General features: G+C 44.9%; 2 protein-coding genes across 3 annotated transcripts in view; one reads left to right on the top strand and one right to left on the bottom strand.

Moving 5' to 3' along the window:
* Nucleotides 1–14,258, bottom strand: part of ATP7B (ATPase copper transporting beta) — a gene marked incomplete at both ends in the record, with an annotated part of 61,613 nt that extends 47,355 nt beyond the window's left edge. The window contains one exon of one of the 2 annotated variants that reach the window (XM_080929106.1): nt 14,175–14,258. In XM_080929106.1, coding sequence (XP_080785232.1) covers nt 14,175–14,258 — 84 coding nt within the window. The remainder of the gene's footprint in view (nt 1–14,174) is intronic. The other variant, XM_080929107.1, reaches the window with a different exon arrangement.
* Nucleotides 14,259–14,927: 669 nt separating this feature from the next.
* Nucleotides 14,928–22,456, top strand: ALG11 (ALG11 alpha-1,2-mannosyltransferase; the record flags this gene model as incomplete). The annotated part of the gene is made up of 4 exons (XM_080928482.1): nt 14,928–14,971; nt 16,051–16,281; nt 19,106–20,037; nt 21,919–22,456. The coding sequence occupies 4 exons, from the start codon at nt 14,928–14,930 to the stop codon at nt 22,188–22,190; spliced, it is 1,479 nt and encodes a 492-aa protein (XP_080784608.1). The 3' UTR covers nt 22,191–22,456.
* Between the last annotated feature and the right edge of the window lie 1,662 nt (nt 22,457–24,118).

The raw sequence follows: 24,118 nt of genomic DNA, 5'->3' as shown, positions 1-24,118 counted from the left end.
CAAAGAAAACATTTCAGCACTCAAAAAGATTACCAGCTCAACCAGAGGAGCCTTCACTAGGAAGGGCCTCCAAGAAAGACCCTGGGGCGGGGCTGGCCAGCCCTCTAAGGTGCAAGAAGAGTCTCAGATTCTGTGACAGGACAGGACCACAGAATCTGACACTAAGCTGTGTGCTGGACACAGAGGCCTGGAAGTTTCCCACACTGAGAGTACGGTTAGCACATTCATCATAGCTAAGGGCCCACTACTCATTCATCCTTCAGACCAGAACACAGGTTGCTGAGAGTGAAAGCCAGGTGCTTCATGTATACACAACAGAAGAGCCTCCCTCTCTCTCTCTCTCTCTCTCTCTCTCTCTCTCTCTCTCTCTCTCTCTCTCTCTCTGTGTGTGTGTGTGTGTGTGTGTGTGTGTGTGTGTGTGTGTGTGTGTATCCCTGGGGGTGGAGGCTATCCCTGAGGCTCTGCCTGATGTTCTTTTCCATGTACCCTCCCAAACTTGCCAAATCTAGCCCAGATTCTACATCCAGTATCCTGGCCTAGTTTGGCCACCTCTACCTGAATCACAAGGAATTTCTAGGTTTCTGGTCATAGCATCCCCTGTCTTGCCTAGTCCCCACTCCTCCCAGGACACACAAAACTTGTGCATACAGCAGTATCTAACCCCACACTCCAGGCTGGAAATGAAATACACATTCTATCTTCAGTCCACCAGAGCCATCTCCAACCTCCAGGCTCCACCCGCTCGAGTGCTCTCTTCTGCCCCAGGCTGCTCTGTCCTTATCAAACACAGAACAAAAGGAGTCCACATGCCCAGATCTCACAGCAGAAAGGCAAACCTTGTGAAAGATCATGGCAGTCTCTCCCAACCAGAATCCACCAGGCATGCACACACATGAGTACACATACATGCACACACATGCACACACATGAAAGAAGCACTCCCAGACGCTTTCTATGAAGCTGCCATTCTTCTAATAGCAAAACCTAGTAAAGGCACACACAGAAAGAAAAAAAAATTGCTGAGGAACATAGAGCCAAAAATACTCAATAAAATATTTACAAACAAAATACATGCAAATATCAGAAGAATCACATACATACCATGACAAGGTGGATTTATCCCTGAAACACAAGGATGGTGCAACAAACAAACACACAGCAATAAACACAATAAACCACATAAGTGGACCTGAATACAACAATCACGTGACCATCTCACGAAATCCAGAAAAAGCCATTGGCCAAATCCAACATGCTTCATGATAAAAGTACATACAAATGTAGGGCTAGAGGGGACATACTTCAACATAATAACAGCCATGTAAAAGAAACCCACAGCCAACATCACCCCAAACAGAAAAGCTTGAAGCAACCCCCTGAAGTCAGGAATGAGACAGGGTCGTCCACCATCCCTGCTCCTCTTCAATATGGCGCCCAACACACTAACTGGAGCAAGAAAGCAAGAGAAAGAAATTAAAGGGACACAAATAAGACAAACCCTCCCTATTAGCATGTGATATGACAGGCTACAGTAGAGACCAGAAAACTTCTAGAGGTGATCAACAAATTCAGCAATGTGGCAAAACACAGAAGCAACTTGCCCTACTCAAAAGCTTTTCCACACACCAACAACAAACAGAGAAAGATATCACAGACACGCCCCCCACTCCCAACAGCCTCAAAGAAAATAAAACTGTGAGGGATACGCCTAGCCAGAGGAGCAGAAGAGCAGAAGAGCTCTACAGTGAGAACTTTAAACCCTTCAGGAGCTCCATAGAGAAAGGGACCAGAAAATGGAAAGACATCCCATGTTCATGGATAGAAATAATATTGTAAGAAAACAGACAAAGCTATTCTAGAAGTCACATCAAATCACACAGGACCCACCCCCACCCCATACAGCCAAAACCATCCTCAGCAAAAAGTGCAAAGCTGGAGGAGTTACTGTTTCCTTAACTTATGATCTATTGCAGAGCTGACGTGTTAAAACAGTGTGGCTCTGGTCCAGAAAGAGACATGTAGGCCAGTGAAACAAAACCAAAGACTCAAATACAAATACGCACACCTTCAGCAATGTAATATGTAACAAAATAGCAAAAACATATGCTGGAGAAAAGGAAGCATCTTCGGCTACTGGTGCTTGGAATCTGGATGTCCAACTGTAGAAGAATAAAATAAACCCACGTGTATCACCTTGCATGAAAAGTAACTCTGAACAGACCAAAGATCTCAGTGTGAAGCCACCATACTGAAGTTCTACAAGAACCCGGAGGCAGGACCCTCCAGGACATGTGTGTAGGAAAGGACTTTCTGAATAGGACTCCATTTGCCTAAGGATTAAGGCCAACAATGCAGAAGTGGGGCTTCATAAAACTAAGAAGCTACTGGAGAGCTAAAGAAAATGCCAGCTATGCATTTTACAGAAGTGGATTCATATCCAGAATATTAAAAAAAAAATACCTTTAAAAGAGTAAAAACAAGACTTAAGCAGAGTTGTCAAAAATTAATTATACTTAAAATATTACTTTTTGTTATATATGTTAATTATTGATTATACTGAATTCTTAATTATTTATAATAAATAATATTATAACTGCAGCAAAAAAAAAAAAAGAAAGAATTTTAAAAAGACTCTAGAGGAGCTCCGGAAACATTTGCCCTTACAACAGAAGACAGCAGCATTCAGGTATGAAAATACTCATTTAATCTTCAGGCACCTGGGCGGGGCAGAGACAGCTTCTGGCCAACTCCCCATGGAAGCAGTGGTTTCCAAGATGCAAAGCTAGCTGCTCGGTAGGACTTTTACACTGTAAATAGGAAATGGAAATAAGCCAACCAGCTCGCTGGAGAGTTTTTAAGTTCTGTTTCTGAAAGGCCTGTTGTGGTGGAATAACGTAGTTAAATTATAGGAAGAATAGATGGGGCCAGAAGGAAAGTGAAAGACAATGCTTCTGTCTCACAGGTCCTGGTGCTTCTCCCTGACTACTCTCCTCCCCAGCTCTGTTGTAAACTCTGCAGTAAGACTGGGAGACAGCCCTCCCCCACTCCCACCCCTTAGGTGCTGCCTCTGCTCTCAAGCTTTACCACTAACCTAGAGAGATCTCGGGTGCCACCTAGAGGCCAAACTACCTCCAAGTCCCTCACTCTTTCCACCACTGGACACCATGTTACATCTTTTACAGCCTACAGCCCTTCTTCCTAAAATACTAAAATATGGAAACAAACACACACACACACACACACACACACACACACACACACACACACACACACACACACACACACTCAAAGAGCATTCTTGGACTCCACCACCTACCAGAGGCTTTTATGGCTGCCATGGTCAGCCGCCAGGTGACCCGAACTCCTAGGATTTCTCATATTCTATACCACTCTAAGTCCTTTCTTAGAGTCTTGTAGGTCCCAAAGTGCTAAGTGCTGGGATGCCACCCTATTCCCCTCCTACCCACCTCCTAGCCCTCTCCCCTCCTGAGCTTACCCTATTGGTCTCTTCTTCAAATGTATACATTCTCTGGTAATCTCATCTAATCCCATGGAAATACCACCTGCCTTGGTCTCATCAGGCTGGGTAACAAAGCACCTCAGATGGGTCTCCTACAAATGCAATAGACTTCTCATAGTTTAGAGGTCAGGATTCGAAGATCAAGGTGAGAAGATCTGGGGTCTCTTGGACACTGCTCCCTACTTCAAAGACACACATTCCTCATAGGGCAGAAGAGCTAAGGAACTCTCACTCCTTTGAACTTCCTTTCTAAATTAATAATTTATTTTTTGAGGATAGATACAATTGCATCATTATTTCCATCTTAGGGTTTCCATTGCTGTAAAGAGACACCAAGGCAACTCTTATAGAGAACAACATTTAATCGGGGCTGGCTTATATAGGTTCAGAGGTGCAGTCTATTATCAACATCAAGGCAGAAGCAAGGCAGCGTCCAGGCAGACGGGGTACAAGAGCAGCTGAGAGTTCCACATCTTGATCAGAAGGCAGCTAGAAGACTGACTTATAGGCAGTTAGGAGGAGTGTCTCAACGCCCACCCCAGTGATGCACTTCCTCCAACAAGGCCACACCTCCTAACAGTGCCACTCCCTGGGCCAAGCATATTCAAACCACCACATTCCACTTCTTGCCCCTGTAGGCTTGTACAAACGCATGAGTCTATGGGGCCATATCTAGCCATAGCATGATGTAAAATACATTTAGTCCAGCTGCAATAGTCTCTATACTCTATCGCGGTCTCAATAGTGTTCAAAGGCCAACGTTCAAAGTCTCTTCTAAGATTCATCCACTCCCTTAACTGTAATCCCCTATAAAAGCAAAAGCAAAAAGCAAATCACGTACCTCTGACATCACAGGATACACCTTACCGTTCCTAAATGACATAGTGAGAAGATGCTGGACAAAAGCAAGACCAAAAGCCAGCTTGTCAAACTCCAAACTCTGCCTCCCTATGTTCAGCATCACAGTGCTCTTCAGATCGACAGCTCCCTACATCCTTGTTGACTGCCGTTGGCAGATCTAGCACTCAGCAGAACAAACTTCGTTCTTGTGGGCTGGTTCCACTCCCTGTTGGCAGCTTTCCTTGGCAGGTAATCCACAGCTGTGGCATCTCTAACATTTTGGGGTATCCAAGGCAGTATCTGGGATCCACACATGATCTTCTGGGCTCCTCCAAAGGGCTTAGGTTATATCTCCAGCTCTGCCCTATGTAGCACTCTGGGCTCTGGTTGACTTCACTCCACTGCTGCTGCTATTCCTGGTGATCATCCCATGGTACTGGAGTCTCCAATATGCTGGGATCTTCTGATGCAACTAGGCTTCACCAAAAGCCTCACGTAGGTTCCTTTCATGGTGCCAAGCCTCAACTTCTTTGCATGGCCCCTTTAGGCCTGGGCCATCAACTGCAGCTGAGGCTGCACCTTCACCAACGGCCTTCCCTGACCCCTCACACTGCCGAGCCTCAGCTGCTCTCCATGACCCCTTCATGCCTTCAAAACCAGTACCACCTGGGTGATTCTTACACATTACACTCAGCTTTAGCAAGAGGTACAACCTTGGCTATCTCACACGGCTTCTTTGTGCTCCCAGAAAACACTTCCCAGAAGATTTCACTTCAGTGACGCTAGTCTCATCTTAATCACTGCAGATTCAAAGGACCACACACACCCTTCCCTTTTCAAGCCTCTTTTGTAAAGATACCAGTCCCATTAGGTCTACCGAGTAAGCCAATTGCTTCCAAAGATCTGACTCAGACCCAAGAATCTGGGGAAGTTACATGTCTGTTCCCTTTACCGATTACAGCCGGCAACTCCCAAACTCCACACTCGGAAAGCCAATGCTTTGTCACCATCTCCCTTGGATCATTTGTTCCTTCCACAGCCTTCACTGGTCCATGAAATTCCTCCCAGCGATAGCCCAAGATTTCCCACTGATACGAAGTACTCCTTTCAAATCCAGCAGCAAATGTTCCGAGACTCCTGTCAGCAAGCCATTAATTAGCAAGCAACCACCTGGGCACTTTAAAAGCATTTGTTTTTTATTCGCGTGGGCGCTTTTGCTTACATAGTTGTGTGCCACTTGCACGCTGAATCTCCTCAGTAGCCAGAATAGGGTGCCAGATCTCCAGGACCTGAATCCAAGGATGATTGTGGGTGCTGAGCTGACAATCAAACCCAGTTCGTTTGGCCAGTGCTATGGAGAGCTAGAATATTGCTGGATCCTGAGCCAACTTAGTTTCTTGGGTTATCTTTAGCCTTCTTAATAACTGTTGCTTGATCTAACATCCATTCTTGCCTGTTAGGTAAGTCATTCTGAAATGTGCTGACCTCAAACTTCTCCTAAACACAGGCTGAGAATACTGTCAGAGAGCATCTGGGACACGGAGCCCATGTTTCCCTCCTTCACTGTACCCTGCCTATCTGACGCCCCTATGATGTACTTATAGTTTTCACTGTTCCATGTCTATACAAACATTCTGAAGCCATGACCATGTCAGAGCATGATACTTATGATATCTGTGCTTCCCCATTGTTGCTCACACTTGGCCTCAGAGTAAACCATCTTGTTTTTCTTTGGAAGTGATGGCTGAGTTTCACATCTGCTGGTAAATAATAATAATAATAATAATAATAATAATAATTCAAAAACAAAATCAGAGTCAGGTCTCTGGAAAAAGCCCTAATGTCTACATACACTCCCTTCAGAGCCCTCCCCAGAATCACCCTCAGCACCTTGTTTAGACTAATCTATGGTTTTTTCTGGCCTGATCTTCAAACTCTTCTGGCCTCTACCCACTTCCCAATGCCATGTACTTGTTACAACAGTCTCCATTATCTGTCTCCTAATGTAGCTGGGCAACAATAACAAACAGCACAGTCATTTATAAAGAACAAAATTATATATATATATATATATATATATATATATGTATATATATATATATATATGCATATATATATATATATATCACACCATTAAAGGAAGCCCAGATCAGAGCCAATAGGTCAGTGTCTAGTAAGAGCTGCTTTTTATTCAAGGTGGTCCCTTGTTGCCCTGGTGGGAGAGATGAACCAGAGTCCTCACTGGTGGAAGAGAAAGAATGAGGCAGGAGGCAGGGAGCAAACACTTTCCATTAAGACTTTCCACATGAGCACTTAATCCCAATTTAACAAGGACTCAACCCTCACTGCTCCGTAACCTCCTAAAGGGCCTATCTCTTAATACTGCTGTAGTGCTGGGATTACATTTCAATGTGAATTTTAAAACAAAAACAGTTAAGCCAGAGAAAGGACACTAAAATAAAAGTCGCCTCAAAATAAACATTACAGCTGCCACATCTACTGAAAACGCTAAATACGCTGCTATAATTCTTTATAGATCTTAGACACCAGCAGAACTAGAGCATGCATTGTTCGTCTATCCATATACACATGACAGTGATTTTAAACATGAAAGGTTGAACTACAGGTGTAGCTCAATGGTAGAGTATGTGCTTGGTATACCTGTGGCTCTGGGTTCAAACCCAAAACAATACAACCTTGGTTAAAACAAGTGCAAGACAGAGGCAGGTCAGGTCGACAGTCATTGCCCGCTTGCCCTGACTCTTGTGGCCCTGTTCAGTCCTTTACTAGTATTAGGACCCACTTCCTCAGAATCCTGGTGTAAACCGAAGAGCTGAGACATCAACTTCATGGACAGAACAACTTGGGTTCTTGTACTTTCCACTGAAGGCAGCCATTGTTGGAATAGTCGATCCACAGTCTGTAACCCGCTCTGTTAAACCCATTTACAGAGAGAGGAGGGCATTCATTCTATCAGTTCTCTTTCTCTAGGGAACCCTGACTAATACAGGGGAGAAAGTGTATTGCCATGTATGCGGCACATGCATATGAGTGTGCAGATACATGCACCCATGTGTGTAAGTGTGCAGCACATGCACCCATGTTTGCACATGTGGAGACCAAAAGAGGACATAGGAGGTTTTCCTCTACCACACTCCACTTTCTCCTTTAAAACAGGATTTCTCACTAAAATGGAAGCGAACCATTTTAGCTAGGCTGGCTGGTCAGCTAGTTCCTAGAAGCCTGTTTCTGTCCACCTGCCACACTGCTGGGTTAACAGGTGACCACTGCCATGTCCAACTTTCTATGGGTGCTGAGAACTCAGCCTCAGACCCTCAGCCTTGCCCACGTGCTCTTACCCTCTCCTAAGCCCCAGTATCCTCTTTCTTTTTTCATTTAGTCACATTACAGCCCACTCGCAGCCCCCCCCTCCTCTCCTCTCAGTGCCCCTTCACACCTCCCTCCAATTCCACACTCCCCTTCTCCTTGGAGAAGGGAAAGCCCCGCCCCATGGGTATCCTGCCCTGACACATCAAATTACAGCAGGACTAAGCGCATCCTCTCTCACTGAGGCTAGACAAGGCAGCCCAGCTGAGGGAAAGGTATCCAAAGGCAGGCAACAGAATCACAGACAGCCCCAGCTCCATTTGTTAGAGGATCCATGTGAAGACCACACCACACATCTGCTACACATCTGGAGGGGCCTGGGTCCAGCCCGTGCTTGCTCTCTGGTTGGTGGTTCATTCTCCAGGAGCCCCAGGGGCCCAGGTTAGTTGACTCTGTAGTTCTTCTTATCATGTCCCTGACCCTCTCTGAGTCCTCCAACCCTTTATCCTTCTTCTTAGGTCAGGTGAGGTACAGAGGTATAACTTATTATTGCATTTTATAACTGGATATATATGATAATGTGTTTCTTTCATAGCCAATAAGATAATGAGAAAAATGCAGCGTGGTCCGAGAGTGAAAAGGGAACGACAGGGATCTTTCCATAAGGGAGTCAGGCACAACAAACAGCTCGGGCAGAGCACAGGCGATGGGAGAGACGTCAGTAAATGTCGGTGGATGGCTGCATGTGCAGAGGGAGGTGGAGGTGAAGAGGGATTGGGTCCTCGAGATTCCAGAAAAGTAGAGAGGAAAGGCAAAGGTATTCGCAAAGTGCATGACCTTGAAAAGAAGCTAGATGTGTCCTCTGGTTCTACAGGAAAGGAGAAAAGAGCTGCTCAGTGACAGCAGGGGAATGAGGAGGAGGACTGGGAGTTCAAGGCCAGTCTAGCCTACAGATCAGGACCTGGCCGAGAAGAAAAAGAAAAGGGGAAAGGGAAACAAAACAAAAAACCAAGCTATAGATCTAAATAACAACTGGGGGCTAGGGGAGAGGGGGTGAAGCCAGGAAGGAAAGTTAAAGGCAGCACACCCACGGGGCCAATTTTCTACAAGAAAAAGTAAAAAGAGAAAAGACTGAGCCTGGGGCCCCTCCTAGGAGCAGCCTGTAAGATCTAGACTAGATAGGTAAAGCTCAAGTCAAAAGTACAGCAGAGATAAGGAACACACTGCTAGCTACTCAGCCGCCTGGCTTTTTGGCACCAGCAAAGCTTACATTCTGAAAGGGCGGATTTCACAATCTCTGGTCACTGTTTGGCTAGGGGGTGTAGCTCTGTGTGCAAGCACAAGGCCCTGGGGTCCATCTTGTCCTGGCTAGTTTTTATGTCAACTTGACACGGGCTAGAGTCATTCTGGGAAAGGATATAAAGGAGCCCTCCATTATGCCAAGCCTGTGGGCAGTTTTTAAATTAAGATTGGTGTGGTTGGGCCCATCCCATGGGGAGTGGTGCCACCCCTTGTTACCTGATGATATAAGAAAGCAGGCTAAGGGCTGGAGGGATGGCTCAGCGGTTTAAGAGCACTAAGTGCTCTTCCGAAGGTTCTGAGTTCAATTCCCAGCAACCACATGGTGGCTCATAACCATCTGGAATGGGATCTGATGCCCTCTTCTGGTGTGTCTGAAAATAGCTATGTGTACTCACATAAAATAAATAAATAAATAAATCTTTAAAAAGAAAGAAAGAAAGAAAGAAAGAAAGAAAGAAAGAAAGAAAGAAAGAAAGAAAGCAGGCTGAGCAAACCATGGGGGACCAAGCCAGGAAACAGCACCCCTCCTGTTTGAGTTCCTGTCTCAACTTCCCTCCATGACAGGTGGGATATGGGACTGAAATTTGAAATTCAACCTTCCTCCCCAAGTTGCTTTCCACTTCTGTTTTTGTCACAGCACTAGACATGCCCCAGCCACACCCAAATAAAAATAAAGCTTTTCTGCTTTACTGACTGAGCCTATCCTCGATCTTACTTTCTTCTTTAACTTAGTTTACGAAACAAAAACAGAGGGATGTGGGTGTAGACAGTACCTATTAGGCAGAGGTCCATCCAACATCACAAGGAAGGAAGGAAGGAAGGAAGGAAGGAAGGAAGGAAGGAAGGGGCATTGGCAAGAGCTTCACAGGACAAAGCAGTGTAAATCAGGATGATGATATCAAGTCACCCAACCAAGGTGACACCTTATACCACGGTTAACGGTTATCAGTGAGCAGCGATCACATCACCTCTGTGGCCTCCCTTCTGATTCAGACTGAAATGACTGTCAGTAAAGCATTAGTGCTGGCTCAGTGGTTAAAAGCAATGAGTGCTCTTCCAGAGGACTCGGGTTCAATTTAACTCCAGTTCCAGGGGACCTGCCACACTCTTCTGGACACCAGGAGCCTAATATGATGCACAGATATTATGCAGGCGAAAAACACTCACACACATACAAATAAATAAAAGAAATGAAAGCGGAAAAAAAGAATAAAAATGAAATAAAAAGCCAGGCTTGGTAACACACACCTGTGATTTGGGCACTGAAGGATCTACAACACCTGGTGGTCACTGCCCCTTAGAGAAGAAAAACACAGAGGGTGAAACGATGCTATAATCCATTCACACTTGAACAACCGAAAGGTATCTTTGCATACTATGGAAGAGAAAGAGGCAGACTGTAGTCACTTACGCCTGTGATTTCAGCAGAGTTGGGAGACTGCTGTAGAGCAGCCTGGGCTACACGGTAAATAGTGGGCTAGCCAGTACTACACAGCAAAGCCCTCCCATCTCAGAAAAAGAACTACATCATTCCATATAGCTTGCACTCCCTTCAACACACCCAGACACTTAAGAGCTAACAGCAGCCTATGACATAGTTTGGACTTCCCTGGCCTCAGGGTACTTCCCTGGCACTCTGCACTTGGAAAGCACACTGCAGAGGACTGACTTTAAATGTTGTAAGTCTGGTCCCTGTGTTTAAGCATCTCAGGGTTGAAAAATTAAGCCAAACCCATTAGTTCAGTAACATTAGATGGTATAAAGTCCCAAGGACCATGTGTTTTTGAGAAAACTGGTCAGACTGTCCTAGGACCAAATATTACTAAATTTTCTCTTATAAACAAGCCACCTTGAGGGAGTTATTAAACTTCTGCCTGAGTTTCCCCACCGACACGGCCTGGATACCTCTTACAGTTCTAACAGTGCCTGAAGTGAGCACGGGCCCAGTGGGACAGGGGCTGGTCATGGAAGATACGCTAATGCTAGCAGGTGCTTCTGTGCTTCTGAATGACTGGCTGTAAGCCGGGGTCTTGCAAGACTTCAAGATGGATAATTCACTAGAGCAGCTCACAGAAACACATTCTTAAGGATACAGTGCAAGAACAGCCGAGTGGAGGAGCTGCACGGAGCAAGGATGAGGGAGTTGGTCCCCAGAGGTGCCTTGCCTTCTGCAGACAGGCCACCCACACACCCAGAGACTCTTCACAAGGTTCGCTTCCTAGAAACTCCCCAAACTCACCCTGTGGGGGTTTTATGGAGGTTCTGCTTGGTAGGCAGGGTGGATAAAATCATGAGTCATTTGTGATTAACTAATTCAAGTCCCTTCAGTCCTTCAGAAGAAGTGGGTGGGAGCTGAAGGTTCTAATACCCAAACCACATGGCTGGTTTCTCTGGTAAGCAGACCCAACAGCTATCAAGCACATCAGGGTCTGACTCTTAACGGACCCCAGTGAAGCTGAAGGAGCTCTTCCTGTGAACAATAAAACTCTCTCTCTGAATGAAGAAATCTCAAGGTTCAGGAAGCCAGGACAAAGATCAAATACCTGTTTCCTATTATCAACCTTGTGCCTCAGGACTTGGATAATAGGGCAGTTCAGAATGCTTCCCTGATATCTGAACCACTTGGAACTCTAGTTCAGTGGGAATTTGCCCTGGAAGTCTTGCCTGATCATCCAGTAAAACAGAATCATCCTTACCATTCCCCATCTCCTTTCCCGAACCTGAGAATAGAGACCTACCTGGTTCAGATTGACTTCGCCAACCTGGATCAGACTCCAGGGATTCTAATGTCAGGCGGTTCACTGCCAAAATCTTTAAAGCACAGCTTTGGTGAAGGTTTCCAGGCAACAATCATTTCATCTAGGTGCACAGTAAAGCTGAAAGTGTGCCTACACAGAAATCCCTTTGCAAGATACATGTGACCACAAAGGTGGGCTCTTTGGCCAAAAGGCCTAGAATCTAGTGCGATTTCATAGGACTGTAGAGGTCAGCGGGCCATAAGGTACTCCTGACATCTCCCCTAAAGGTGGGCAATGATCTAGAGAGGGAAGAATCTGAGTTAATCATTCTAAGGAATTTGGGCGAGGTGTACCGCTATGACAAAAGGTGGGTGAGTTTGCCTCCACAGATAGCAAATAGGTCACCAGGTCATTCACAAAATCTACTCCCAGCTTTCTGGATAAAATGAAGGCATTTGATTTTTTTTTTATTTCCCCCACTGAAGAGACACCCAGCTTGATTAACATTTCTGGTTCTCTTGGTGCTTCTCAGTGTGTAAAAGGCTTCTGTGCCCCCAGCACCTACCTTACTGTTTACAATGACACTGTGCGCCATCCTATATGAAAGTAACTTCCCTAAGGGAAACCTCTTAGGTGGTAGCTGGGTCCTCGGACCTTAGCATTTCTGAAACAATGTTCCAAAAAAGCTTCAAGTTGAACAACCAAGTACAAGGACAAAATGGTAATAGGGAGGTGAAAGTTAATATGGCTGGAGCTGGGGACAGAGCCACTAGCAGAATGCTAGGGGCCCTGAGTTGGTCCTGAGCACAAAGTTAAAGCAAGAGTCTACATCAAAGCATTCATGAGCACAGGGCCATGGGTTTGATTCTCAGCACTTCGAAAGCAGAATAAAGTCAAAGCGGCGCGGGTGGTGAGAACTGAATGGGAAAGTGAACACAGGGGTATGAACTAATAAAGCATCCTGCACACAACAGGTTCGGTGACTGCCTAAAACCATTATCAGTGTAATTCAGACTCGGGGGAGGCCAGCATGAGCCAGGGCAGTTAACCAACTGCTTCAAGAGAGGAGCAGGTCTTAAATTTGACCTGATTAGATAAAGACTTAACTCTCTCACAGGAACACTTCGAAAGACAGGCTGCATCTCCTTCTCTGCTCTGGCCACCCGTGCCCTGTGTGGGCTGTCTTCGCACTCTAAGAATTGCCTATTCAGGAACCTCTCTCCCCGTCCTTCCTTAACCTACGCTCCCTTCATTTCTACACGCCAGAGTCTAGGTGAATTTCCCTAACCAGGGACACTTGATAAACCTGCTGGATTAATTAATTTCAGGGACCTGTACAAAGGCAGCAAGCTCCAGTCCAGCATACCAGACCTAAAGAAATACTTGCAGTATTAAGTTCTATATTAATGACCACGTTCAAGACCAGCTGAATGGCTCAGTGAGCGGAGGCACCACCATGAAGCCTGAGGACCTAAGTTTGCTGAAAGGAGGGAAAAACCAACTCCTGGACAGCTTCTGCTTACCTCTCAACCTAGATTCTCTCCCCCACCCCGTTCTTTCCCATATACAGGCAAAATAAATAATTGCCTTTTCTTTTAATTCAAGTAAAGTAAGGCAAGATGGGTAAAGGCACTTGCTTTTAGGCCTGATGACCTGAGTTCAGTCCCCAGGACATAAATAGTGGAAAAAGAGCACTAAGTCCAGTAAGATGCCCCTGACCTCCATCACACACGACACACAGACACACACACACAGACACACACACACACACACACACACACTTAAACAATTCAAGTGCAAAGATCATGTCAACAGGGAAAGGGAGGAAGCACTCATCATGACCACCCACGAGGGACCCATCAACACCTATGACACTCTGTGAAACCATCTCCAAACTATAGCTAAGTGGGGGGGAAATGTCAGAGAATATAAACTGTGATTTCAATTAGGCCAGACAAAATATTTTAAAACAACACACAAATCTTCATGAATTTTTCACATGTCTGCGACCTACAAGTTTCAGCATTTGCTGATTGGAAACGCACGTGACTGAAAAACTGACCTTCTTTTCGTGGTTTGCGTCTTTAAGAGAATGCATTAATTAACCTCTTGTATTATTAAAATGAATGCCTTTAAACTACAGGACTTAGACGTAGACCGTTTGAGGAGCAGGGCATTAGCGAGGCATTAGCACTCCTGGGCACAACTAGAGTTTTTACACAGCAACCCCACGCACAAGAGCCCTTTAATAAGAACCGGGACAAGTGCTGGGCTTGAAATGGTTGAACACCAGAGGACTAGTGGCACCCTTGATCTAGAGGTGCCAAGCCACTCCTAGAGCTGGGTTCTCGGGGGTACGTGTCCTCAGTCACGAGTGCTGGAGGAACCAAGGAGAAAAGCGCTTTGGGCAGGTGCGTACACGCTGTGGTCCGGGGAAGGAAACTTACTTTCCGACTGGCCTCTTTGGCTGTGACCTGTCTCTCCTGTTCAGGCATCGTCCCCACAAACGCCAACTTCTTCCTGGGATCCATCCCCGAGCCCAAAGGTCACCTGGTCGGGGGAGGGAAGAGCGACTTTACAAGCCAGGGAGAGGAGGCGCGAAGACGCGCATCCGTGGTTCCCGGGAAGCACAGGGCTCAGATCTCCCAGCCCCAGCGCTGCAGACTTCGGGACAGCGAGGTCCGCGGTGCGCTGCGGATAGGGTGCAGAGAGGACCACAGTCCCAGGGCGCCCGTTCCTACGCAGCCCCCTCTCCACCCCGCGCCCCGCTACTGTGGCCGCTGGGGACTCGCCGACACCTCTGAAAGAGCGGACTCTGTACTGGAAGATTAGCTCGCCGCCCGCCCGGACCTCCCATTGGGTCCCAACTGGCTGCCAGCGCCCGTGGTGGGGGTGGGGCGGGGCGCCCGCAAGGGGGCTTCCAGACGGGAGGGGGGCGCGAGGTGGGCGGGGCGGGGGAGCCTGCTGTCCATCACAAGCCACGCCCCCCGCCCACCACCGCAGTGGTGTGGCCCCCAAGTGGGATGGGCCCGTGTGAGCCCCGCCCCGCCTGTGGGAAGCGGCAATTTGGCAACCTGCAGGAAGGCGTGTACGCGGTGGGCGTGGCTAACAGCGCACGCTTTCTCAGGAGCCAATCGAATAGAAGGAGAGGCAAAGCGCTTCCGGGCTGCGGGGGGGGGGTGGGGAGAGGGTGGTGCAAGATGGCGGCGGACGCAGGGAGTTGGTGCGTGTACGCAGTGCTGCGGTGAGGAGCTGGTGGTCTGAGATCATGAGGGTGTGGAGGGTCTTGGGGCAGTCCAGATAAAGTCTGCAGAGGAGCTTTCTTTTCCGTGCCTCAGTTTACCTCAGTTGTTTCGCATGTCACGCTACTGGCCGATCAGCCGTTTCCTTCGGGTTACCTGCTGTTTCTCTGCTTCGTAAACCAATTGGTTGATTCTCTGCTTCTTGGCCGTCCGTTGAGTAATTGTTTTCCTGGCTGATGTTTAAAGTTGTAAATAAAATTGTTTTTGTTTTTAAGATACATATCGTTTCTTATGTAAGAATTACAAACGTTAAAACAGGAATGTTAACCACCCGGTGATTACTACTGTTGTAATTGATCCATATTTCAAAAGATGTTCCTACCTAAGTTCATATGTACTTTTGTTCAGGTTGAAATTTTAGAGCTGGGCTGGAGAGATGGCTCAGTGGTTCAGAACACTGGCTGCTCTTCCAGAGGTCCCAGCAACCACATGGTGGCTCACAACCATGAGAGATCTGATTTTTCTGGTGTGTCTGAAGACTACCACAGTGTACTCATATGTAATACATAAGTAAATCTTTAAAGAGAAAAACGAAAATTTAGAGCTAGCGTAATAACATTCTGAAAAGCAATGGATACATGTGTTATTACCAAAGTTTGCATTACATCTTCATTTCTGTACTTTCTGCTTCAAGGTCTGTAGTGTTTGCTAAAAATATGAGTAAGCTGGTTCTAGAACATTCTTGGCCTTTTCCTGGTAAGTGGAATGCTGCCAGCTCTGTACTGTGTACATTGTAATGGCTGACTTTCTGCATTGTAATTGATGAGTAATTCATAACTTTGGATTACAGTTACCTTTCTTTAAAACATCTTGTTTAAATATGGATATATATTGTCTAGGAATCGAGTGTTTGCCTAGCATGTATGAGGCCCTGAATTACCTCAATCACTAATTTGAATATTTTGTTCTCAGACTTAAAAGCAACAGAAATTCTCTCTGATATATTAAGCTAATATGTAAAAAGTAAGCCTTAACCTGTAGCTGACTTAAAATTAACCACAGGTTTTTTTTCACCTTTCAGATTTTTTTATTCACTCTTCTTTCCTGGACTAATTATATGTGGAGTTTTGTGTGTATATTTGGTCATTGGCCTTTGGGTTATCAGGAGGCATCTGCAGAGAAAAAAAAAGTCAGTCTCAACCAGCAGAAATGGAAAAGATCAAATGGTGATTGCATTTTTCCATCCATACTGCAATGCAGGCGGCGGAGGAGAGAGGGTTCTGTGGTGTGCTTTGAGAGCCCTGCAGAAAAAGTAGGTATGCATCTTTCTTAGCCAAAACACTGCGCTGCTGCTTGCCTCCTAAGATCATATGAAATTTTAGCTTACACAAATTTCAGTGTTACACGTCTGTTATCCCAACTTTCCTAGAGCCTAAAGCAGGAGGATCATTTGAGCCCAGGAGTTGTAAGCCAGCCAGGGCAACATGAGAAGTACTTCTCCAAAGGGGAAGGGAAAACAAAAAAGCTAGCTTTTAAAACATGCTTTTATCTCAGATAACAACACTAAGCTACATGAACAAAAACCCTGTCTAAGACTAGACCCTTCCAGATCCTGTCATAGATGGAGAGGAACTCACAATGCCCACCCATCAGTGAGAAGCTAAAGGCAGTTAATACTTGCTGGAGATGGGGGAGTCATAGTGCTTTGTGCTGTAGCCACTAGTCAGTTGCCTTTGTTTAAAACTCTCCTCCAGTGCTCACACAGGCAACCCTAATTAAATGCCCACACACCAGAAAAAGACAAGAAGGCAGGAGAAAAGCTTGCTGGGAAGAAGTCAGTTGGGCAGGAGTGGATGGTAAGAGAAGCTGGTTTTGGTTTTATTGAGGGAGGGTCTCACTATGTAGCTCTCTGGCTGTCTTGGAACACACTCTCTAGTCTAGGCTAGCTTCAAACCCACTGCCTCCCAAATGATGGGATCAAAGATGTCCACCACTATGCCCAGCTGAAAATAATTTTCTAAATAAATAAATCTCTGGTGTCTGTATGAAACCTATCCAAGTGAGACCGCAGTCCCAGATTCCCTTGGAGAAGCAACCTTGAATTATCTTTAGTGCCATAATTGTTTACTTGGCATGCTTTTTAATTGAAAACGATGAAATAAATGAGTGTATAGTTTTGGGGAGCATTCGTGTATGCATGTGTGCTTGTGCATGTAGAGCCCCATAGCTGATACTAGGTGTCTTCCTCAGTTGCTTTCCACTGGTTGATGAGGCAGGATCTCTAGCTGAACCTGGACTTCAGAATTCCTGCGAATCCAGCTAGGCAACTTGCCCAGAGACCCACTTGCCTCTGCCTTCCAGAGTGGTGGGATTACGCTTGGCTGCCATTTTTATGTGGGCTAGGGATGCAGTGGTCCTCACACTGGTAATATGTGCTTTATTCTCCTTGGCCCAAGTCTAGGGTTTTACTGTTATGTTAGTAGTTAGTGTGTGTATGTTACAATGTGTTTAAAGGAATTTATTATATTAGAACTAGCTAAGTGGATGAGGAAGTCTGAAAATTGGGGTAGCAAGGAAACAATGTGTATAACTGGACTTTTTAATTCGGAAATTGATTTTTTAAAGATTTTATTTCTTGGGGTTGGAGAGAGATGGCTCAGTGATTAGGAGCACTCAACTACTCTTCCAGACGTCTTGAGTTCAATTCCCAGCAACCATATCATGGCTCACAATCATCTGTAATGGGATCTGATGCCCTTTGCTGGTGTATCTGAAGACAGTGACAGTGTACTCATATACATAAAATAAATAAAGCTTATTTCTTTTTATTTTATGTGTACTAGTACTTGCATGTATGAAAGTCTGTGATATATATATGCACTGCCCACAGAGGACAGGGGCCATGGGATCCTTACGAGCTTCTATGTGGTACTGGGAATTGAACCCAGGCCTGGTGTAAGAACAGTGAGTAGTCTTAGCCACTAAGACACAGAACCAGGAATTAATTTCTTAAAGGAACGTGATTAACTGTCCCCAGCTAGTTAAACATCATTATGTAATTTACATATTTGGGTGGGGTGTTACAAATGAGAGGAGAAAATACTAAGTCATGCTTTAAAGTCATGACTGTCAATGCTGGGAAGGTAGGTTAGCAGCAAGAGTGCCTGGTGCTCTTCCAAAGGCTAACCTCAGTTCCGAGCACCCACATCAGATGGTTGGTAACTGCCTGTAACACCTGCCTTCCAGAGGTTCCTACATACGTGGGGCCTATACTCACATAGTCACACACAATACACATAAATAAAGTAAACCTTAAAGAATCATGATCCTATCTCAAGACAACTTTAGTGACTCTTACTTTTTTGTTTTATTTTATTACCAATTTATAGAAAGAACCGTTAAAATAAGGGTCCCCACCCATTTATTTGTTTTTTGGGATGCTAAAGGTTAAACTCAGGACCTTGTATATGTTGGGCAAGTGCCCTACAGCTAAACTCCCTAAAATAAAAAATGTTCATGTCCTAAAAATGCAAACCTCTCATTAATATGTCAGAAATTTCTGTTGGTGTTTGCTCCATTTAAACCCATAAGAGAAGGAATGAAAACTAGTTAGACATGACATCTTAGTCTCATCAGCTAACTATCACAAAATAGCCAGATAGTTTGTAGAAATTTATCTCTCGTAGTTCCTGAGGTTGGGAATCCACAGTCAAGAGCCAGAGAACGTGACTACATGGCTGTCACTTGCTGCATGTTCATGGTGTGATGGGGTGAGCAGACTCCTTTAGTCCCCCTACAAGGTACTTGAGAGGGTCAGGAGTAAAGTGTATATAACACATGTACGAGAAGGCACAGTGTCTGTTCCCCCACACACAAGTCCCTTTCCTTTTAATGCCTCTCTACTAGATATAGATTTCAACAGACAAATGTGCAGGTGATGGTCAAAACTCAGCACAGGTCTCATTTGAAAGATTAAGACTAGAAACCCAGAGGAGGGATGGAGTCCACTTAAATTCAATAAGTGAGAAATGGTAGAAAACATTTTTAGTATAAAAATAAGCTTGCTTATGATTATAAGGGAAATTTAACATTTGGCTTAATCTTAATGTGACTAAATTAATGACATTTTATTTCAGGTATCCTGATGCAGTTTATGTTGTGTATACCGGTGACGTTAATGTCAGTGGTCAACAGATACTAGAAGGTGCTGTCAGAAGGTTTAACATCAAGTTGGTTCACCCAGTGCAGTTTGTTTTCTTAAGGAAGCGCTACCTTGTGGAAGATTCTCGCTATCCTCACTTCACATTGCTAGGCCAAAGTCTCGGGTCCATTCTTCTTGGCTGGGAAGCTCTGATGCAGCGTGTTCCTGATGTTTACATCGATTCGATGGGATACGCCTTCACACTCCCGCTGTTTAAATATGTGGGGGGTTGCCGAGTTGGAAGCTATGTTCACTATCCCACGATCAGCACTGACATGCTGTCTGTAGTGAAGAATCAAACTCCTGGATTTAATAATGCAGCCTTCATCAGCAGAAATGCTCTTCTCAGCAAAGCAAAGCTCATCTATTACTATCTATTTGCTTTTATTTATGGCCTTGTTGGATCTTGCAGTGACATAGTCATGGTTAATTCTTCTTGGACACTAAACCATATTCTCGCGCTGTGGAAAGTTGGGCATTGCACTAACATTGTTTATCCACCTTGTGATGTGCAGACATTTCTGGACATCCCTTTACAGGAGAAAAAGGTGACCCCGGGGCATTTACTGGTTTCCATTGGCCAATTCAGGCCTGAAAAGAATCATGCTTTACAGATCCAAGCCTTTGCTAAACTGCTGAATGAGAAGGCAGCCGAGTCACGCCGTTCTCTTAAACTTGTCCTTATTGGAGGGTGTCGCAACAAGGATGATGAATTTAGAGTAAACCAACTGCGAAGACTATCAGAGAATTTTGGAGTTCAAGAAAATGTGGAATTTAAAATTAACATTTCATTCGATGAATTGAAGAATTACTTGTCTGAAGCAACCATCGGTCTGCATACCATGTGGAACGAGCATTTTGGGATTGGTGAGTTTTGTCTTTTAACAAGTTTGATACTGCAAGATGTGCTTATGGTCCTAATTATATTTCTGGTGCTGTGACAAACAACATGACCAAGGAAACTTAGGAAAGAAAAATTGGGAGCTAATGGTTTCCCAGGGTTAGAATCCATGCTAACAGCACAAAGACATGGTGACTGAAAACTTACATCTTGATCTATAAGTTGGAGTCAGAGAAATGAGCAGAGAATGGTATGAGTCATTTGAAATGTCAAGGCCCGCCCCCAGTGACACACCTCTAATAAGTCCACACCTCCTAATCTTCCACAACAGTTCCACCAACTGGAAACCACGTATATGAGCTTATGAGAAACATCTTCCTTCAAAACATGACAGTTCTTTTGATAAAATGATACTGTTCTGGAAGGCTGTACTTAAGAGTATAACCCACTCAAATGCATCCTTAAATATGTATTCCCAGTCTATCAGTTCTGTTTCTTTAGAGAACTCTGACTAATAGAGGGGGGCACAGGCAGCTACAGATGTGGTGAAGACGGCTGGGGAAAGTGAGAGCAAGAGGAGCCTCAGTAAAGAGCTGAGCAGGTGAGCAGGCAGAAGAAAGGGGACTTCAGAACATGTTTGTGGAGTGTGGTTTGGAAACATGGAACTGGTATTTGGTGACAAAAAGGAAGGGCAGCTGGGCCCAGGCTGGCACTGGATGAAGGAAGGGGTTTCCAGTGACCTAGGGAAAGCAGCGTGTGAGAGAACAGGAAGCAAAGGTGGAGGCGTGGCAGGCTGAGCAGTTCTAGGAGAGGAGACTGCTGGGTCTGCCAGAGGTCGAGAAAGAAGAGGACGGCTAGGAAAGGCTGGGATGAGTCACGCACATCATTTGACAGGCGATACCCAATCCACCTTGCTGCTGAACACAGTTCAGACAGCTGTGCACCTGGGAGTGAGCACATTGCACTTTGGTTCTCTAAGGTTCTTTACGCTTTTGTCTGCTGCCGTTATTGGGCCTCTTAAAACTTTTGCTGTTTTCTTACGCTTGTTGCTGATACTTGTTAGTCTTCTGTCAATCCTGGTGATGCTGTCTAGCCTTCTACTTAGTGTAGTATATTTATTTTTTCCCTTCCTTGAGACAGGGTCTCATAGTCCAGCCTGGCCTGGAACTTGCTGTGTAACTATGATAACCTTGAACTCTTGATCTTCTGGCATCTCCCTCCCAGGAGCTGGGATCATAGGTGTGCACCATCATACGTAGTTTTTATGTGGTGCTAGGGTTCAAACCCAGGATTTCATGCGTGTGTGGCAGGCACTCTACCTACTGAGCTACACCCTCTGCCCAGTGCATTGACCTATAGAACATGTCTGTAGATTCCGTCTAAGGACTCGAGATGCTAGTGCACTAAGTGCTCATTGTGCAGCCTGAGGACCTGGGACAAACGCAGCTGTGGCCACATACCTATGACCCCACCGCTACCGCCGATTGTAGTGCTGGAGAGTCCTAACGCTGCAACCCTCTAATACAGTACTCATAACGTGATAACCCCCAGCCATACAGTTATTTTTGTTGCTACTTTATAACTTTAATTTTGCTATTATGAATCATAATGTAAAATATCTGTTTGCTGGTGGTCTTAGGCAACCCTTGTGAAAGAGTCCTTTAATTCAAAGGGATTGTGACCCACAGGTCCAGTCAACTGGTCCAGTGGAGCTTTAGCTCATTGTCCAGCCAGTCTAGACTCCAAATCAGTGAGTGTCTCCACGTGAGTGGGGAGCAGTAGAGCAGGCTGAAGTCAACCCACGGCTTCCACAGGTCCATTCACGGGCACACAACCCTTAACGTTGTTTCATTTTGATCATGTTCATCAAAACTTTAAGGTCTGTGGTTTTTGTTTTTCTTTCTCAGGAGTTGTCGAGTGTATGGCAGCCGGCACAATTATCCTTGCGCACAACTCAGGAGGACCAAAGCTTGACATTGTCATTCCTCGTGAAGGACAAATAACCGGATTTCTGGCCGAGAGTGAAGAAGGCTATGCTCAAACCATGGCCCATATTCTTTCTCTGTCTGCAGAAGAGAGACTTCAAATCAGGAAAAATGCCAGAGCATCTGTAAGCAGGTTTTCCGACCAGGAATTTGAAGTAGCATTCCTGTGTTCCATGGAGAAGTTACTTACTTAATGCCCAGTCCACACATTCTCGGTATTTTGTACAATGCGAAGCTGGAGAGAATGGGAGAGCCTGTGCTCAATGTGGGAGAGCCTGTGCTCGGTGTGGGGGAGCCTGTGCTCGGTGTGGGAGAGCCTGTGCAAGTCCCGAGTTCATCTCCAGCACCAATAGTAAAAGGAAACACCTTCACATGTAAATATTTTCTAATGTTTTCTTTATTGTAATAAAAGCAATCTAAGCAATGTTCTCAGCAATATGTGTATAGACAAGGCAGTAGTTAACAAAAATGGCAGAATTAATCTATATGGAAAAAGTAATCTTGCATAGCTTTTTTTGAGACAGAGTTTCTCTGTATAGCCTTGGCTTTTCTAGAACTCATTCTGTAGACTAGACTGACCTTGAACTCATAGAGATCCGCCCACCTGTGTCTCCCAAATGCCGGGACTAAAGGTGTGCCACTACACCCAGCTTCATGTAGCTTAATGTACAGATTTTACTTACTGTTTGGTCTCAAAATCTGAACAGTCCAGATCTCAAAAAAATTACCAATCAAATTTCCATATACTCATGCATCTTTTAACTTAATCTTTTCCTTTCCTTGTCTTAATCCTTGGATGCTTCTGCCTCCACCTCCCAGAATGCACCATTATGTGCAATGCTGGCCATGGAACCCAGGGCCTCATGGTTCTAGGCAAGCACTCTACCAACTGAGCTGCATCCTAAGTCCCAAATCCTGCTTTTCAAATCACTTTTGCTTTAAAACATAACTAATACTTCTGGGTTTTTCATTTGTTGTCTGATTCTGGAAGACCGTGTAGAGTCAGAGTCTCACTGTAAGGAAGAGCAGGGCTCTGAATGCTGAGCACCACAGAGACCTCCTTCCAGAGGGAAGGGAAGTGCTCAAAGAAACAGCAGGTTATCAGTTGTCATTCTAAACTGTGTTCTTAAATGTTTGGATTAAATTCTGTTGGAGAGGTGGTTAGGGTTAGAGATTGAACCTAGAGACATGCTTGTGGGACACAAGTGTTCTAACCCATGAGCTACTTTGCCTCAACCCCAGGAGTTCCAAAATAACAGCATGAGTAACCCTTTTAAGTATACCTACTAATTTTCTTAAAAGGAAAAAGAAACTTCAAACAGGCATCTCTAATCCTATTCATAAAGTATCAGTCAAAAGATGGGGTGGTTTGATTTCTTCATGGGTGTGTACAGATATGTTGAAGTCAAAACAGGCAGCAACCTTTCCCATAACTAGGTTTCTATGGAAATTGGCTTTTAGTAGCTAACACACACAGTTCATTTGTATGGGTTTCTCATCTCTTAACAGCCCCACTTAAGGCTAAAAGTCAGCCCCAGTTCATTCAAGAGAGTATCAGCCTAAGTTGCTTTTCTGAATCTGACTATGTCATATCAGACTGCCCTCACAGTGTGAAAGATCATGAGATGGCATTTTGAATTCTTTCAAAATAGTAGTTAGCATATGGGCTGCCTCACATTTGCAAATACCTGACCTGCTAACACTGAAAGCTATGCCTCAGTCTTTGGAGGTATTTTCTTCTAAAGTCAAGCTATTAATACCTTCAGTATTGTCATAACCAGATGTCAAGTATATGAAGCCACCCTGAAGATTATAAACTTCAATTTAGTTAAAAGTAACAACCAAAGATTCGGTGATTTGATAGAAATGTGAAACTGTGGAGGATTGGGGCACTTTTGGGGAAGGAGATACATAAAGGAAGGAGGTCAGAAAAATAAAAATAAGGACACCTGAAAAACTACAAGGAATCATTCTATTAACTATTTACCAATAACAACAAACCTGTGTGTGTGTGTGTGTGTGTGTGTGTGTGTGTGTACATTTCTGTATATAAATATACATAGTTTTCATGAACTTTTCTGGACTGAGAGATGAGCCAAAGATCTCCTCACAGCATGAGAAG

The sequence above is a fragment of the Micromys minutus genome, assembly GCF_963924665.1.
Source record: "Micromys minutus genome assembly, chromosome: 14".
Lineage (NCBI taxonomy): Eukaryota > Metazoa > Chordata > Mammalia > Rodentia > Muridae > Micromys > Micromys minutus.
This window is presented reverse-complemented; position numbering and strand designations above follow the sequence as displayed.